The sequence below is a fragment of the Bufo gargarizans genome, chromosome 8 (assembly GCF_014858855.1).
Source record: "Bufo gargarizans isolate SCDJY-AF-19 chromosome 8, ASM1485885v1, whole genome shotgun sequence".
Classification (NCBI taxonomy): domain Eukaryota; kingdom Metazoa; phylum Chordata; class Amphibia; order Anura; family Bufonidae; genus Bufo; species Bufo gargarizans.
The window spans coordinates 20,728,787-20,746,544 of record NC_058087.1 but is presented as its reverse complement, the minus strand read 5'-3'; the positions used below and the strand labels follow the sequence as shown (position 1 = coordinate 20,746,544).

The following is a 17,758-nucleotide window of genomic DNA, read 5'->3' as shown; positions in this document are numbered from 1 at the left end:
ACTGCTGGATCTTTTGTGACTCGCACTGCAATCCCATACATCTCTATGGGATCAGCGCTACCCTGCGATCCTGGCCGCGACCGCTGCCAGCACCAGTGTCGTCATGTAGCCGCACCATTAAGGGGTTGTATTAGATCACCCAGAAGGGGTCTGCTTTTTTTTAAGAAACAGAGCCATACTTGCCCATCTGGTATCACGGTTCAGTCCCATTCAAGTAATTGAGGTTGAGCTGCAATACCAGACACAGTCTACTGAGAAGAGTGGCGCTGTTTTGTATTCTCACAATGACGGTATATCTAAGGGATCACTGGATATAGCATTGTGTAAACCTTTACCTTACCTAGGACAGGGAGACTTTCCGCTGCTGCCGTCTCTCCTCAGGCTCCGCTACCTATCATCATCCAGGTGCCTCCTGCAGTAAATCCGTAATAAGCACCTTGGCTCCTCTTGTCATTTTACCACTTACCTCCCTCCGAGTGCCTGACTTCATGCTGGTGCTCGGTAATGCTAGCCGTAATTGGGAAATTATACTCAATTTCTAGAGATCGGAAAGGTTTGCTATCCGGCGCAGCCACTTGTGTCGTACCGAGAAGGCAATGACATGTCCTGGCATCTGGCACAGGGCGGCCTGACCGTAAGATGGTTCCTGTCTTCAGCCGATTGTAATTTCCCTCCAGTTCATTAGCTTAGAGGAGCTGTCACCTCTCCTGACAGGTTTGTTTTAGAAACTAGTTGCATTCCCCGTGTAATATCCATTCTGGAGCAGCTATTCTTATAACTTTGTTCTGCTATTCCTTTATTATTCCTGCTAGAAGTTATGAATGAATTGCTATCAGTTTGCAGTGAAGGTCCAGATGGGTGTTACCAGTTGGGTGTGTGTCTCTGTGTGGTCTGACACCATCCAGTTATTGTTGCCAGTGTCACAGTGCAGGGGAACATCCAAACTGGTAACACCCATCTGTACCTTCACTGCAAATGTCTAGCAGGAATAATACAGTAATGGCAGACTTTAAAGAGGACCTGTCACATCTCCTGACATGTCTAACTACTTGCATCCCCCGATGTTACAACAATTCTGGAGCATCTATTCTTATGACTCTGTTGTGTGTGTCTTTTATTGTTACTGCCGGAAGCTATGGATGAATTGTTAGTTTGCAGTGACGGTCCAGATGGGTGTTACCTTCATTATAAAATGCTAGCAGTTCATAACTTCTAATGCTAAATAGAGGAATGGGAGAACATAGGGTCATAAGAATAGATGCCTTAGAATTGATATTACATGGTGAATGCAATTAGTTACTAAAACAGACCTGTCAGGAGAGGTTATAGGTCAGTTTTAAAGGAGTTTTCCACTTTTAGTAATTGCCTTTTGTTAGTCTGGTCCTGTTTCACGGTGTTCTGCTGCTTGGACCTCCAGCGATCTGCTGTAACCTTCTAAGCACTCAGCAGCAAGTGTTCAACTTTCTTTCAGCGCCACCAGGGGGGAGATGTATTATTACATAGCAGTCACTGAAACCAGAGTGTTTTAGGGGTTTTTTCACGCTGCCTGTGCGGTGATTGACAGGACCAGGCAGTGGAAACGTGATCACGCCGGGCCCTGACTCCTACAGTCATTAAAATTTCAGGGGGTGTGGCAGTTGCAGAGAGGGCAGAACCTCTAGGTGTAATGACAACGCCCCCGTTGCTCCTAGAGGCTCATTTGCATATATTAAAACACAATTTTTCTCAGCAATGCGGACACACATGAACATGGGACCCACACAAATGCCTTCAGCTGCCAAGTGCACATGTAACAGGTCAGCCGGTGTCATCTGGGGCGTAGCTATAGGGGATGCAGGGGTAGCAGTCGCTACCGGGCCCAGGAGCTTGAGGGGGCCCAAAGACCCTTGTGCCACATAAGAAGACACCGGTATTATAGAAACTGCATACTGGTCAAGTTGCACTTATGACTAGAGGGAAGGGGGTAGGTTAAGCATTTGGTATGGGAAGGGGGGGTGCCATTTAAATTTTTGCCTCCGGCAGCACGAAGGCTATGTGCTTCCTGCCCTGGCCACAAGCTGAACTCTTGCACCAGGGCCCATGGCTACACCCCTGAGTGTCATAGGTACAAGTCTGAGGACAGATGGCCTTTAAGAAACAAGATGAGACCTATTTAATTATTATTGCATTTTGATTAATTGCTCCTTAAAAGGTTTCTCCTCTTTGTTCAGTCTTTTTGACAGACGTGTCCCCTGACTGTAGGCTGAGCAGAGTGTCTCCTGCTGAGACCTCCCGCCATCATCTGTAATAAGAGTCTGTTCAGTATCCCTGCAGTGCCACCACTGGAAAAATATGGTATTACATAGACCCCACTGTTATCAGTGTAATGCCTGGGACTGTCGGGTCCTCCAGAGCACCTCTTTGTAGCTGCTGTCCATGCTAATAGAGGAATGGGTGACTGGCCTTACTTACCCATAATTCCCCAAACCCTTAAGTAACAAGGTAATTCAGTTTAAAAGAAAAAGCCTAACAAATTATTATATCTATATTTATATATTGGTGTGTGTGTGTGTGTGTGTAGACAGATGATAGAGAGATACATAGAGATGGATGGGATGGGATGGAGAGATAGATGGGATGGGATGAATAGAGAGAGATATTATAGTATATTAGCACCCCACATATTTCCCATAGCTTTACCCGAGCCCATCCCTCTTTTTTACCCGGTTGTGTTCTATCATTGCTCCATGACACAGCTACATTTGGTGATGCTGCAGTAAGGTATGTGTGTGTGTGTTGTTCCTGCTGGTTAACTTCGCTGGCACACGCTTTGGACGCGATGCTTTATTACTTCCCCAGATTCCTTGACTCCCTCTGCCAGGAGCGGTCATGTACTCCTATCATCGTGTCCTGACAAGGTGCTGGCGAGGATGCAGGTAACAGAACCCGGACTCGGCACCGGCCGCTGTATGTTGGGCTGGTCCATCTGCCTCCGAGCCTTGCTTTTCCCCAGTGCAGGAAGCTGGCTGCATTCATGTTTTATCAGATGTAATGAGATTAGCCTGGATCGATGTCTGATGTCGGCTGCTGGGAGATATTTGCCGGCTTGTGTTGTGTGCGGGGGGTGATTTATTACCCCCTCTTTAATATTAAGTGATGTCAAAAGTGCCTCGCGGTTTGATTCACATAACAATGGTCTCCGATCCGCGCTGTAATTTGTATCTGGCCAGAAAGGAATTGTGCGCTGATTGTCCTTCTGACCTGCGTGTACTAGAAATTATAATTTATTGCCAAAAAGAAACGGGCGCTAAGAGCAACGTGAAAATTAACCAAAGCAAAAGTCCTGTAATACAAAAAGGTGACGAGTACAGCTCAACCGCTTCTCATCTATCGCTGTTTCTTGCTGGTAAATTCGGCTCATTTAAGCCCTGCCCCGGGAACACCAAACCCGCCAAGGACCGCCCACTTCTGGGAAGGCCTTGTACAATCCCTGCCCATTTTCAGCCTAGGACAACCCATATTTGCGGAGATTGTCCCAGAAAATTGAGCACGGTCCCTGCAAATTCAGCATTATTGGCCATTGTATGTTTCAGTATGGCACCACTACAGGGTTCAGCTTTCCCAACCTCAGGACTGGCTAACTATCCGAGGACCGTAGTGATTTGCTGGTAGTCTCCGGTTTCCGCTGGGACTGCTGACAGTTATATTGGTTGTCAAATTTCATAGAAATAGGTATAACTAAGCCTAGGTCCTGTCAGGTCTCCGTGTGTGGTACTTATATATATTAATATATTAGAAAGTACTTACCGTATATGCTGGGACCTCCTCTGTTATTCCTCATGGAAGTATATGAATATATTGAACACTGGGTGTTACCAATTTCCTTGTTAATAAGGTGCGTTCCTATGCAACCTGAGGGTGGTTTTACACAACTTTTTATTTTTATAATTTTTTTTTTTAATGCTGCGTTTTTAGACTGGCTTTTATTTTTCTGGAGCAAAAATCCACCGTTAGCCAGTAGAAAATAATAGACTTTTTTTTATTCATTTGTTTTGTAGTGGGGTTTTAAGAAGTTTCCTTGTGTTTTTAGCTCCCTTAGCATTTTATGTTAACTCAACGCATGCTTTGATCGCAACAGGGGTTTCTATAAAAAAAAAAAAATTGGGGATTTCTGCATACGGAAAAAAAAACCTGATAAAAATGTAAATAAAAAAGCGCCATCCTAGAAAGCACATGAATTTCATACTGTTTTCTAAAAGCCAAAAAAGACGTAATGTGGCAGCAGCATGAATTGTTGGCCAGTATTAAAGCATGTAGGGGTAAACCTCACTGACAAAGGAAATGGCACCACATAGTTCTTAGTTTATTCATGCATTTCCAGGAGGAATAACAGAGGAGTGGCACAATGCAAATTTCTAAGAAAAGACCATGTTATTTCATGGGGGATATGATTATTTACTATGAAAAATATGTCAGGAGAGGTGGCATGTCTTCTTTGAAGGGATTGTCTGGTTTAGAAAACCTCCTATTAGAGAAAATTGAGTTAATATAGAGGAGTTCACTATTTAGAGCCGGGCAGAGAGCGCTAAGTGCGTCCACACGTTGCACTGTCAGCCCAATGTTTTAGTTGAGAACGGTGTAATACTCCATATTCCCTGTGGTGGCGCTAGTTAATTAGACTACCAGTTGTCCATAGAAGTCTGTAATGGGTTATCCGCATGTGGACATGTATATCGGGATATGCTATAAATGTATGATGGGTGTGAGCCCCACCTCTCAATAACGGGCTCAACCCCCAGCCACAGTGAGTGGAGGGGTGACCGCACCTGTTCGGCTCTCAGCTCACATCTATGGGAGTTCTGAAAAGAGGTGGCGCTCTTATGCCGCTATTTTCAGAACTTCCATAGAAGTGAATAGGGGAAGCTGCACATGCGCAGCCTCTTCTCTAGTCACTACAGCCGCAGACAGGGCCCCGTTCTCCAGATAACAGCGGATCCCAGAGTTGGATATTCCATAAGTGTCCAGATGGGAATAACTCATCTATTAAACCAGGCACAATACCTTGCAGGGCTAGCTCAGCTGAATGTAATGATAGTGATCTGTTACTTCATTCTGGAGAAAAGGTCATTTTAATCCAAATGCAAATGAGCAGATAAGTGCACTGAGGGCGGGTCCAAGCCTTTCTGTGCACCCTTGCTCCTCCTCCTTCCTCCGCCAGCTCCTTCCTGATTGACAGGCGAGATGACTATGCAGAAGTCTTACCCACCTTTTCTAATATGTTGTAATTGTATTTTTTTTTTTTTTGTTGTTGTTTTTTTTTAATATATATACTTTTCTGTGATTGTTTTATACATTTGTAATTTGAGCTGCAGGTTGTCTTTTTTTTTTTTTTTCTTTCTTCAGAATTAGGGTCCATTCACACGTCCGTAATTTGGGTCCGCATTTGTTCCGTAATTTGCGGACCCATTCACTTTCAATAAGGCTGGAACGGATGCAAATCCACATTTCCTGGATCCGCATCCGTTTTTTCGGGATCCGCAATTTTGTTCCTGAAAAAAAATAGAACATGTCCTATTCTTGTCCGCAATTGCGGACAAGAAAAGGCATTTTCTATTATAGTGTCTGTGATGTGCTGTCCGCAAATTGCGGATCGCACATTGCAGGTGTCAGTGTTTTGCGGATCCGCAAACCACTTACGGATGTGTGAATGGACCCTAACTTTAATTGTTATAACAAATGTTTTCAGAACAAGAAGCCATAATCATCAGCCTTGTCATTTTGTATGTTGATGACTTGTCGCCTGATTTGCGGCTTCAAGAAGGAGGGAAGTAAATCACTGCGATTGTTAAGAGGCCTCGTAAAGTCTAATGGCAGCTTGTCACACGTGTCAGGAGAATGCCTGGTGATCTGGCCTCAAGGCCACATTCGGCTTCTTTTAGCTATACCATTCGGTCATAACATTTTGGCAGAATTTAACCCCTTGGTTAGATGAACCACAGCAGAGCGCCATGAGCCAAGTCCAGCCTGGCACAGTGCTTTCCTGCCATACCATTAGACCGCGGCGCACGGCGGCGCCCTGCAGATGGATACTTTCCAGAGAGAGAACAGGATTCTTCTGTTTTCTCGGAAGCCAAACGATCTTTCCTGGGCCCTCATGCAGCTCACACAGAACTTCTCCCCCCACCACCCTTCTCACTATAAAGATCTTGTCGGCTTGCTAGACTGTGTGCGCGCCTTGGCTCCAAAATGAATTTGTCGTCTTCTTCTCCTAAACAGGGAGTTTGCTTGGCGTGACCCCGAACTACCTGAGGTCATCCATATGCTTCAGCATCACTTCCCTTCAGTGCAAGCAAATGCGGCCGCCTACCTGCAACATCTCTGCTTTGGGGACCATAAGATCAAAATCGAGGTGAGATATCAAAGCAAAACTCCACCATTCCTGGAGTGCTCTTCAAAGCTTCCACAGCACATTGGGTGGCGAAAATAGCGCCGTATTGTCCTATTCTAGCTATCTTACACCCCAGAACCCTGAATGACCCCAGTATCGGGCAGTGGGGGTCCGCTGGATGTTGAAGAGACAATGGTGGGTATTACCATTTAGGGGTGTGTCCCTACTTGCTGACCATGTCAAACCATCTAGGGAGCCCCCATTGCTCTAGAGCAGTGGTTCTCAACCTTTCTAAAGCCGTGACCCCTTAATACAGTTCCTCATGTTGTGGTGACCCCCAACCATTACATTTTTTTCCTTGCTACGTCATAACTAATTTTGCTACTGTTATGAATTGTAATGTAAATATCTGATATGAAGGATGTATTTTTATTGCTACAAATTGAACTTAATTAAAGCAGAGTAATTAATCACAAAAACAAAATCAGTGGTGCGCACAGTACCCCTCAAATAAATAACTCAGTGGTGCTTACAGTACCCCCCCCCCCCCCCCAAAAAAAATAAAAAATCAGTGGTGCTCAGGGTATCCCTCAAATAAATAAATCAGTGGTGCTTCAAGTCCCCCCCAAATAAATAAATCAGAAGTGCTCAGGGTCCCCCAAATAAATAAATCAGCGGGGCTTCAGGTCTCCCCCAAATAAATAAATCAGCGGTGCATCAGGTTTCCCCCAAATAAATAAATCAGCAGTGCTCAGGGTCCCCCAAATAAATAAATCAGCGGTGCTTCATGTCCCCCCAAATAAATTAAGCCTTGCTCAGCCAAATAATTAAAATAAAATTAGCCAGGCTCAATTAAATCATTGGTGGCAGTGGTGCTCAGCGGCGGTGTCATTAACGAAAAAACTCGGACCTCAGGAGACAGGCGGCCCGGCCCGACTTACCCGTCCAGACGTCAGGCTCCTTCAAGCACAGGCAGTGATAGGACATCACTTCCTGTGCGCGAGGATAAGGGGCCGCTGCCGTTGTGCGGGCGACCCACAATAGGAAGCCTCAGGCGACCCCCCGGAAAGGGCCGATCGACCCCTAGGTTGAGAACTTCTGCTCTAGAGGCTCATTTGCATATATCAAAACACCATTTTTCTCAGTAATGCGGGCACATATGAACATGGGACCAACACAGATGCCTTCAGCTGCCAAGAGCACATGTAACAGGTCAGCCAGTGTCAAAGGTACAAATCAGATATACCCTTTAAGGCTACAAAAGCCATTACCAGCGGCTGGTAGGCCCTGGCTGTTTATATGCATATCATTAGAGGTCATTGATTATCATAGGTTGCTAGAGAACCGATACGGCTGTGTCTTAGCTTCTGTTTAGAAAATGTCTGAGCTGATGAACCGAGACTAGGAGTTACTTGATGGCGTGCTGCAAATAACCCTCATTGCTGTAGTTGTCAGTCTCGGGGCTTTGTTTTCAGCAGTGTGATCTGACTGCTGCCGGCAGTATCTTTCCCCAAACTCCAGCATTTAAGATACGCCAGAAAACCTCTGCAGAATCCATCCGAAATAACCCGCGTCAATAAATAACAAAGCGTTTTCCCTATAGCAATAATTGTGTTTTAAACTCCCGCGAAATTATAGCAATCTTTTCTCTGTCACAGAATACAAGCCACATTCAGGCGGCAGAAACGAAACGCTGTAATTTAGGTAGAACCATCTCATCTCTTTCACTTGCACTTCACATGAATTCAGGATTTACACCATCATCTAGATTGGTTGTATAATAATAGGCATAGTGGGAATGCTCTGTACCGGTGCTCACAGTGTTTGGGCTTGATATCGAAGGCTGCAGTTTGCTGCTGCATTTTACATTCTTTACATTTTTTTATTTTTTTCGGGTAGGTTCACATATCCGCCAAGGTAATCCAGTAGTCTGTTCCAGAAGAACAACAGACTACTGGAGTTAATGTATAGACGGTATACAGCATAGCCAGACGCTGGCATGCACTGACGGATTCCTATTCACAATAATGAGATCCGGCATCTTTCAGACTTAAAAGCCATGTACACCTGTGGGGACAATTTTTTTTTTTCCAATTTGCGGCTAAAATCTTTTTTTTTTATTGGTCTTTATAAAAAAAAAAAATATTGAGCTGTTCTGTCACAAAGGCTTAACTGTTTTTCTAGCTGTGTGCATCCTACTTTCACTTTGTGCTGGTCATCTAATAACCTTTATCTGTAAATTACTAAGAGGTCATAAACACTTATTTAAGCCACATTCTTATCAGTAAGATAAGGATTCAGCTTTAATGAGTGTTTATAATGTCAGAGAGCAGAGATAAGGAGCCCTTCAGCTCCCCAACTGAAGGAAAAGAGAGAAAATCGACAGGCGGCTACTAGAGCATCTCGGCTATGTACACAGGATTCCATATTTTTTTTATAAAGACCGATTGAAGAAATAATTTTTAGCTCATAATGAGTGCAATTAACTAATTTCCCCCAAAGGTGAACATAGCCTTTAAAGGGCATCTGCCAGCAGATTTGTACCCATCATTTTCTGCAACTGCTGCACCCTCTGCACTTTGACAGGGTTAGTTGTGATGATGGGCAGGCGCAGCAGTTGCAGAGAGAGCAGAGCCTCTAGGTGTAATGCTCCTAGAGGCTCATTTGCATATATTAAAACATCATTTTGCTGAGCAATGAGGGCACATATGAACCTGAGACCAACACAGATGCCTTCAGCTACCAAGTGCACATGCAACAGGTCAGCCAGTGTCATAGCTACAAATCTGCGGACAGATGCCCTTTAAATGCCTTCTTTCTGTTGGAAACATACCACTGAGAGCAGCGCCCTCCATTCACCCGGTTTCAGTTGTCACGTGTCTACATCATGTGACTGCTGCAGCCAATCTCTGGCCATAGCAGTGGCCTCACAGGTGTTGACAGTTCAGAGCTGTGGCCAGTGATTGGCTGCTGCGATCATCTGTCTTGTCGACACGTCATCACTGGAGCTGGATTAACAGATATTGGCAAAGAAAATGGGAAGCATTGGCTCACGAGCGTCAAGGCATTGGCAATGTATTACTACTTTTGTTATACTGTATGTGTTATTTCTTAGCTTAGTCAGCTGTTGGTAAAAAAAAATAATAATAATATGGCTGGACAGACTATTTAGGATATTTAATACTGGCATAAATAAGGATATTTCCAGGCTTTTCAAGGTATAGGTAGAATTTGCTTCGGACATAAGCACAGCATTTGCCGGATACCTTCCTCAGATTTAGGCACTGACATCAGTAGCACATTTAGATTTCAGTTTCTTGCTACATTCTTTCATTTTTATAATTTTTTTTTACCTTTTCTTGTTAAACTTGTAAAGGTGTGTCGACTTGGAGGAATAAAGCACCTAGTTGATCTTCTGGATCACAAGGTACTGGAGGTTCAGAAAAATGCATGTGGCGCCTTGAGAAATCTCGTATACGGCAAGTCTACTGACGAAAACAAGATTGCGGTGAAGAACACAGGCGGGATCCCTGCCCTCCTTAGACTACTGAGAAAAACCAATGACCAAGAAATAAGAGAACTTGTAACCGGTGAGTGAGGACTATATACAATAATCCTAAATTATAATCCGGAATTCAATTGTTGAAACCGATTCAATAGTGTAGTATGTTATATGGTAAGCCACATATGATGTGTTATTTTAAAAAGGTTTTTTGAGGCTAGTTTCAACTAGAGGAATAGCATTGTTTCTGGCCATACAATCTCCTTTGTACATAGTAAAGGTCTAGTTTGCAGTTCTCTCAGACATGGTGGGTGGAGACTAGCTACCGCCCACTGCACACAGAAAGTAGAGGAGAATCTGCTTCCGAACCTTCTCTTATGCACTCAGAAGCAGCCCTAGGATCATGGAGGACATTACACAGCATTACTGACCTGTATGGTTGTGAATAAAGCACTTAGGAGGTTTATAACTCAGCCTTTGTAGCTACAGCCGTGGGCTTGTCTGTGTGTGCTCCTGCTCACTCCTCCTCCCCTCCCCATAGACTTCTGTTGACATGGATAATATGATCCTCCAGTGGTGCTGCTCCTTTCTTGGACAAGATTAAGGCATTTTTCTAAGTGAAAAGCAATTAGCAAGGAGGCTGAAAGGTAAACGGCAGATAACATGAGAACTAGACATTCCTCACTGATAAGACATATTGCAAAGTCTCTTCTTGTTGCTTGTACTATTGATTTATGGAAAGTTGTGTGAAAAGTTAGTGACCATTTAAGCCAAAGCCATAAATTGTCAGGAAATGATTTTGCATTGTGAGCTTCTGTGAAAAAGCCACGTATTGTAAAACAGGCTCCATTCACACGTCCGCAAATGGGTCCGCAATTTTGTGGAATGGGTGCGGACCCATTCATTCTCTATGTGCTCTCCACATCTGCATTTCCGAAGCGTCCCCCTGATCTTACGGTCCGCGGCTCCGGAATAAAATAGAACAATTTGTGGATCCGCAATACACTACGGACGTGTGAATGGAGCCTAACTAGGAGTCAGGGAGGGGGGTGCAGCTGCAGTATCCCACAGTGTGTATGTGAGACTGCATCTTATAATAGAAGGGAATCTAAAAGTTACCCATACACATTAGTTTGAAGTAGGTTATGGGGTGGCCCCTTTACAAGCACTTCTTACCTATCTATAGGATAGAGTATAGTTGTCTGATTGGCGGGGGTGCGACTGCTGGGGCCTCCACCATTCACAAGAATGGGGGGCCTTTGTTCTCCTGTTTGAACGGAGCAGCGGTTCCGAATGCTTGCTGCGGTTCTGTTATAACTCTGTGGGGCTGCTTGAGATGACCAGGTACAAGTGCTCAGCTATCTCTGGCAGTCCTACAGAGGCGAATGGTGTGGCAGCATGTGTGCGTGACCCCGCCGCTCCATTCAAACTGGGGATCCCAGGGCCCCGTTCTCATGGTCAGCACAGCCTCAATAGGTGTTTTCAGAGTGTTTTTTTTTTTTTTTTTTTACTCATGTCTAGTGTTGAGCGAGCTTGTGTTTTAAGTTCGGGTTATCGAAGAATCGCGTTATGGATTCTAAATTCCGTTATGGTCCATGGTAGCGGAATCCATAACACGATTCTTCGATAACCCGAACTTTAGACGCCCAACTTAAAACACAAGTTCGCTCAACACTACTCATGACCTATCCTCTGGAGCTGTGCTTGGTGACTTGAGAGAAGGCCATGCCGCTACTGCGAGCACCAGTACCTTCTCAAACAGCTGATCGGTAGGGATCCTGAGTAGGGGGGAACTTGAAAAAATACCAAAAGTGGCCCTGTTTTCTAGTCGGGTCCAAATCGATGGTATGCAGGGCAAACAATATCATATTGTGGCACATTTTATACCACCTGAATAGAGCCTAATACCACAGTCCATCACAAAATACCCCCCCTAAAAACTTCCACTGGCTGGCCATGAGGAGAGCCCAGGCGGCCCACTGGGAAATTTCCCTGTAAGGTCTATGGCCAATCCGCCCTTGATCCTGGATTTCGGAACCCATGGAGATAGGTCATCAGTTAAAAAAAAAATAAAAAATCTGGGAAAACCCCTTTAAGGTCCTGAATATGGAAAAGGCTGCACCAATTTTGCAGTGAAAGATTCCTTTTGATTGTCCGGCCTATTTTTATGATTCTGTTGAAGTTGTCACCAGAGCCGCCAACTTTTCATATGAAAATAGAAGCGCAATGTTTGTGATGCAGAGTGCCCTCTGATTGCTACCCGCTATTGTTTGGGTAATTTGTTCCTTCTGCAATTTTCATTATTACTATTATTTATTTTAAATCATCTCCGACGCCAAGTGCTCTGATTATCAAATGCATTAACATTCAGTCTCAAGCTGCTATGATATTGGCAAATATAATTGAGTGCTGTTCATGAATTTCCCATCCTAATGTTCATTTTGTTTCCCCCCCCCGCAAATGAAAAATGCCGCATTCATAAACAAATATCCCCCCCCCCCCAGGCTAATGACTGATTAAGCTCCAGTGAAATGTTCTTGACCAGGATCTACCCCCACCTGTGTTCAAGTCACGCCGCCATGTACACGAGCTAAAGATTTTTTTATATGGATGTAATTATGAAAATGGCACAATTATGATTGCCAGTCAGGTTTTTCAGTTTCTGGCCGCCGCTGAGTCAGTAGATATGGCCGCTATTAGATTCGTCTCTAGGCCACACCCTCATATACCGATATGTCACTTTATTTAATGAGATGTAAATGATAGGTTTATTATAGAATGTGGTACATGGTTGGTTACGTTTGTTTTCTTTGAATTGGCTATTAAATGTAGCATGCAGCGCCAAGTGCCTAATCACACTGTTGCCCGCCGTGGTGGCCCCACATCCCATTGCACTGCTTGCCATGGAGTCCGCGCCTCCCTGCACCTCACACTGCTGCTTTTGGCATTTAACATCTTACCTCCAACAGATTACCGAGCTGACTGAAGCATGAGTCACCAGCATTTAATGCCGGAGATTCCTTGTACATGTGATTCTAATTGAGAGAGCCAGTCGGGTGACTACTGAAATGTCTTCAATAGAAAATACAAGTCCGGTTGCTCTGACTTATTATTACTGATATACCATGGCCTGGATGAATGACAACCCCTTTAAGAAAATTGCTTTACGGCAGCCCCATGGTCCACAGACACAATGGTCAGGAGGGCACCTCATTGACTTCTAAGGCATGCTCTGTGACCTGTGCATAGCTCATTGTACAAGGAAAGGATCCTGTCTTATCTATACACAGAGGTGATACTATTACAGGCAGAATTAGAATGACAGATAAGCAGATAACTGCAGTAAAGTGATCTGTACAGACCAAGATGTGGCACCTATTAGGCTTAGTGGTCAGTGGGGAAACTGCAGTTTTTTTGTGGTTTTTGTTTAAATAAAAATGTGATTTACACAATAGGTCATCTTCTGATGACGCATTCACTTTAAAGACCAGTGCGGCGTCTGATCAGCTTGGTGGCAAGCGTTTCCTACAGGGCGACTGCTGTGCGGTAACCGTCAAGCCAAGTCTGTAAATGGCATAATAAAAATGTCCATTATTTCCTTTCTTCTTACCTGGAGAAAGTCGTTTTAATGAAGTGCATAGCAACGTCCGAAGTCTTTTTCTCCGACACTTACTTTCCTTGACATCTGAAAATGAAGTGCCGCCATTTCACCTTTTCTGCCAGTCTATAAATCTTGACTGTGACTCTTTGGCGCATTTGATATTCCTCTTGCATCCTGTTCAGAAACTTGGCCATACAGAACAAGAGCCGTCGTTAAAACAGTCTTCTCTCTATTATTCGACTACGTTTACAGCTTTTTTTTAATCAATTTTTTTTTTGGGGGGGAGAAGGGAAAAAAGTTAAATTCTCATCAGTTTCCTATCCGTATCTAATGGAAACGAAACAAAGAGCTGGAGCGAATGGTCAGATGTGCCTTCTTCCAAGGAAAAGAGCATGTAAGAGCGGTGGAGTCAGCCATTTTCTTGTGTACATTTATTTTACTTTTTGCAGATGTCAGGTTGCCTAGCAACACATTGGCCACTTCACACTCGCTGATCACTGATAGGTTTGCCTGTGCGTTTGTTCAGTACCGTGTGTGGAAAAAAATGTGATTCAATTTCTAAGAATCCGATGCCACGGCCAAAGAAAAACATGTTGTCGATGCACAGAAGCGCATAATAAGCCCGCCATCTCCGGTCATTAGGATGGTTCCTCAGCCAGAATCTTAGCGTCGTCTGTCATTTTCGCAAGCCGCTCAGCGTAAACAAACACACTGTTCTCGCCGGGATCGCTCTACAGTTTACGGTAATCATCGCTCTAATAATGTTCAACTTTTTGTATTTGCTCCTAGGCGTCTGCGCTCCTAATTATGTTGTGGTAGACTTAAACGGACCACAAATCTCACAAGTCTTCCCCCGGCAAAGCGGAGGTGCGGTGTGTGAATGAGACGGCGGGAATATTTATCTTCCATTGTAAACTTTTCCTCTAATTCTCCTACTTCCTCTGCAAAAAACGCACGTTAAATACACGTTTCTTCCTACTTTGTTGCTTTTTGTTTTATCAAATTTTCCCCAGGGTTGTTTTTATGAAGAACTGCAGTCCGATCAGTTTTTACGTAGTAGGCGCCGGCACACCTGTGAGCACCAGGGCCTTCTCGCAGCTCACCAAGCACAGCGCCGCACATTGTATAGTGGCTATACTTGGTATCACGCTCAGACCCATAATAAGTGAATGCGCCTAGGCCACGTGATCGATGAATGTGTCGTCACTGGCCTAGGAAAAGCGGAGAGAAGGCAGTCACACCAGTAAGTAAATACATCTAAGGTACTTTTTAGTAGTTGATGATTTGTATATAATTAGTTAGATTCTAATCAAATATCCACATGACAGGTTCCCTTTAAGTACTTTAAATTCATATGCTAATGAACAGTTAAGTGCACCGTGGGCGGGCCTAAGCCACTCTGTGCACCCTTATTCCTACTGCCAGCCACTCCCTCTCCTTAATTGTCGGGGCCTATTGAGAGGACAGTGAAGGAATTTGGCCCCGTCAATTAAGAAGGAGAGGAAGGAGCAGGCAGAGGAAGGAGCTTGGGCCCGCCCTCAGTGCACTTAACTGCTCATGAATTGAAAGTAGTTTTTCTCAAGAATGAGGCAACAGATCAATAAGTAAAAGATATCATTACATTCAGCTGAGCTAGACTTACAAGACACTGTGGCTGGTTTAACAGTGAATGTCCTCCCTTTAAAGAGTTAGTCCAGGATTAGGAAAACAGGATCTGGTCTTTTTCCAGAATCGGCACCACTCTTGTCCACAGGTTGTGTCTGGTATTGCATCTGATACTGATGCAATTGATTAAAGCCACATTTTAAGACTCGGCCCATGGACAAAAGCAGTGCTGACTTTAGGGCAAAATAGACCCTTTTTTTTCTGACACTTGACAACCTCTTTAACGTCAAACTTCTCCCCACACTAAGGTTTAAGGAGGTTGTCTTATACGGACAATTGACTTTGTTAAAGCAGCTCCCCCAACAATTATCCGTCACGGCCATGGAGGCCATCTGTTACCTGTGGGGTAAATTTTCTGGCACCAACACATTTCCTTTCATCCAGAATGGACGCTGCTCTTGGCTTTGAGTAGTGAATGAGGCTCCCAATTAGGCGTCCCCCTTAATGACATCTGTGTATCCTAATAGAGAGAGCAATTCTGATAGGACAACCCCTTTAAGGAAGGTAACCAATCTTGGATATTGGAGCATATCACTAGGATATGCCCCTAATGTCTGATAGGTCCGGCACCTATACTTAGAATGGAGCACCGGTATGTGTGACCGCCCTCCATTTATCTCTATGGGACTGCCGAAAATAGCCTAGCGGTGCACTCTGCTCTTTTCGGAAGTCCCTTTGAAATAAATGGCAAGCACGACCACTGCTCCATTCACTTCTGTGGGGCCTACAAAAATAGCCATGCCAGCACTTTGCTATTTTTGGCAGTCCCGTAGAAATGAGTGGAGGACGGCCGCGCATGCACGGTGCACCCTCCGGCACTTTGCGGGATCCATTCTAAGGATAGGTGGGGGGCTCGCACCTATAAGACATTGGGAGCACCCTGCCGCTGCTGCAGTCCCCACTCCTCTCTGCTTCTTGTTTTTCGAGCTCAACACACAAAAAATGCAGTCAAGTCACCACCACACACAACCATGTTTTTCTAATATTGTGCATCCCCTTTAAATTGGTTCAGCTGCTTTCTTGCCTCCTATAGACTTAAGTGGAGAGAGCCGCACACATGTCAGCGCCTCCTCATTCAACCTCTCCACCTGGATGCAGCAACCAGTGGCCATCTCAGCCGGGGGCGTGGAGGGCCATAAATGTCTATGGTGGGATGATTTTTTTTATTTTATAATGATGTTTGTGTCCAATAAAGGAGGGCTCTGTAGTATTTGATCCCCTGATTTTGAGCTTTGTTGTTGTTTTTTCTCGAGATATGTATATTTCTAGGAATATATGTTTTTGTATGAGGGACTTCTGTGTATAGCCCCAGTTCCATGACCTTCTATTAACTATAGTTTTTTATAGAGCCACAAAACCATTTCAATGTGTTTTCCGCGGATAGCTTCTACTTGCAGAAAGAAATTAGGACTGAGAGAACAAACACTAAAATCAGCAAAGATTCCTGCAGCGTGTTTGATGTTTCCATAAAGGAAAAATAATCACTTTCAGAATTTTTGTTAATTCAGACTGAGACACATACCCTGATGATTTTTTTTTTAGATAGTTGCCTAGTATGAGACAAGTGCACGTGTTAATTCTGCCAATAAAAGGACAGAGCACGAAACATTTTTGATTTTTTTTTTCCTGTATACTTTGAAGGTTATGGACTTCTTTGCACTGAATCTTTATTGTTCATATGTTTCATAAATGCTAAATGAAGCAGCTTTGTAAATAGTTTTCATTAAACATTCCGTACCACTTTGCTGCTGCAGAGTGTGTGCAAGTCCTTCACCTAGCTGGTGGTGCTGCAAGGTCTTATATAAATCTGTCAGCACCTGTTTCTGATGGCTTTCTGCTCTCTCCCTCACTTTGGCTGTAGGAGAAGTCAGGGCCAGGCAGGCGCAATTGCATTTAAAATCCCTGGTCCTGTCAGAGAGAGGTCATGGCAGTTGCAGAGAGAGCAGAGCTTCTTGGTGTAACGGCAACGCCCCCATTGCTGCTAGTGGCTCATGTCTCTGCAATGAGGACACATATGAACATAGGACCAACTGATGCCTTCAGCTGCCAAACGCACATGCAACAGGTCAGCCAGTGTCATAGGGACAAATCTGCTGACAGATGCCCATTAACCCATTGTTCCACCTATCTGTGATATAGGTGATAAATGTCTGATCGCTGGGGCCCCACCAATCCACAGGACGGTGTTCCTCCGCGCTGCATTGCCGCAGTGAGTAGGAGGTTGAATGACGCAGCAGTCTAGCTCGCACGCTCCATTCAGAGTCTGAGGGAACTATGAAGATAAAGTATAATACAGCTACTGAAATCCCTATGAACTGTGCCGGATAACAAACCCAAGTCTGCTACATCTGGATACGGATCACCTAATTAGTTTTGCTATTAACCAAGCACCTAGGAGAGTATTGACGTGATAATCTCCTTTACATTCCCTGGGCTGTAATCGTTAACCCAGGGAAAATGAAAACTTTTAATTTCCAGCAAAACTTTGTTTTGATCCCCCCCATGTTCCTGTTAATCACCCTGTCGGCCGCACGTACATTATTAACCCCTCTCGTTCTAGTACTGAGCCGTACTTTTACTTTAGAAAATAAATCCTTTCTGGTTAATCATGTTACCTTAAGCC

General features: G+C 44.3%; 1 protein-coding gene across 1 annotated transcript in view; it reads left to right on the top strand.

Moving 5' to 3' along the window:
- Positions 1 to 17,758, top strand: part of PKP4 (plakophilin 4) — a 240,397-nt gene that overhangs the window by 178,744 nt on the left and 43,895 nt on the right. The window contains exons 10-11 of the mRNA XM_044305120.1: positions 6,256 to 6,388; positions 9,744 to 9,957. Coding sequence (XP_044161055.1) covers positions 6,256 to 6,388; positions 9,744 to 9,957 — 347 coding nt within the window. The remainder of the gene's footprint in view (positions 1 to 6,255; positions 6,389 to 9,743; positions 9,958 to 17,758) is intronic.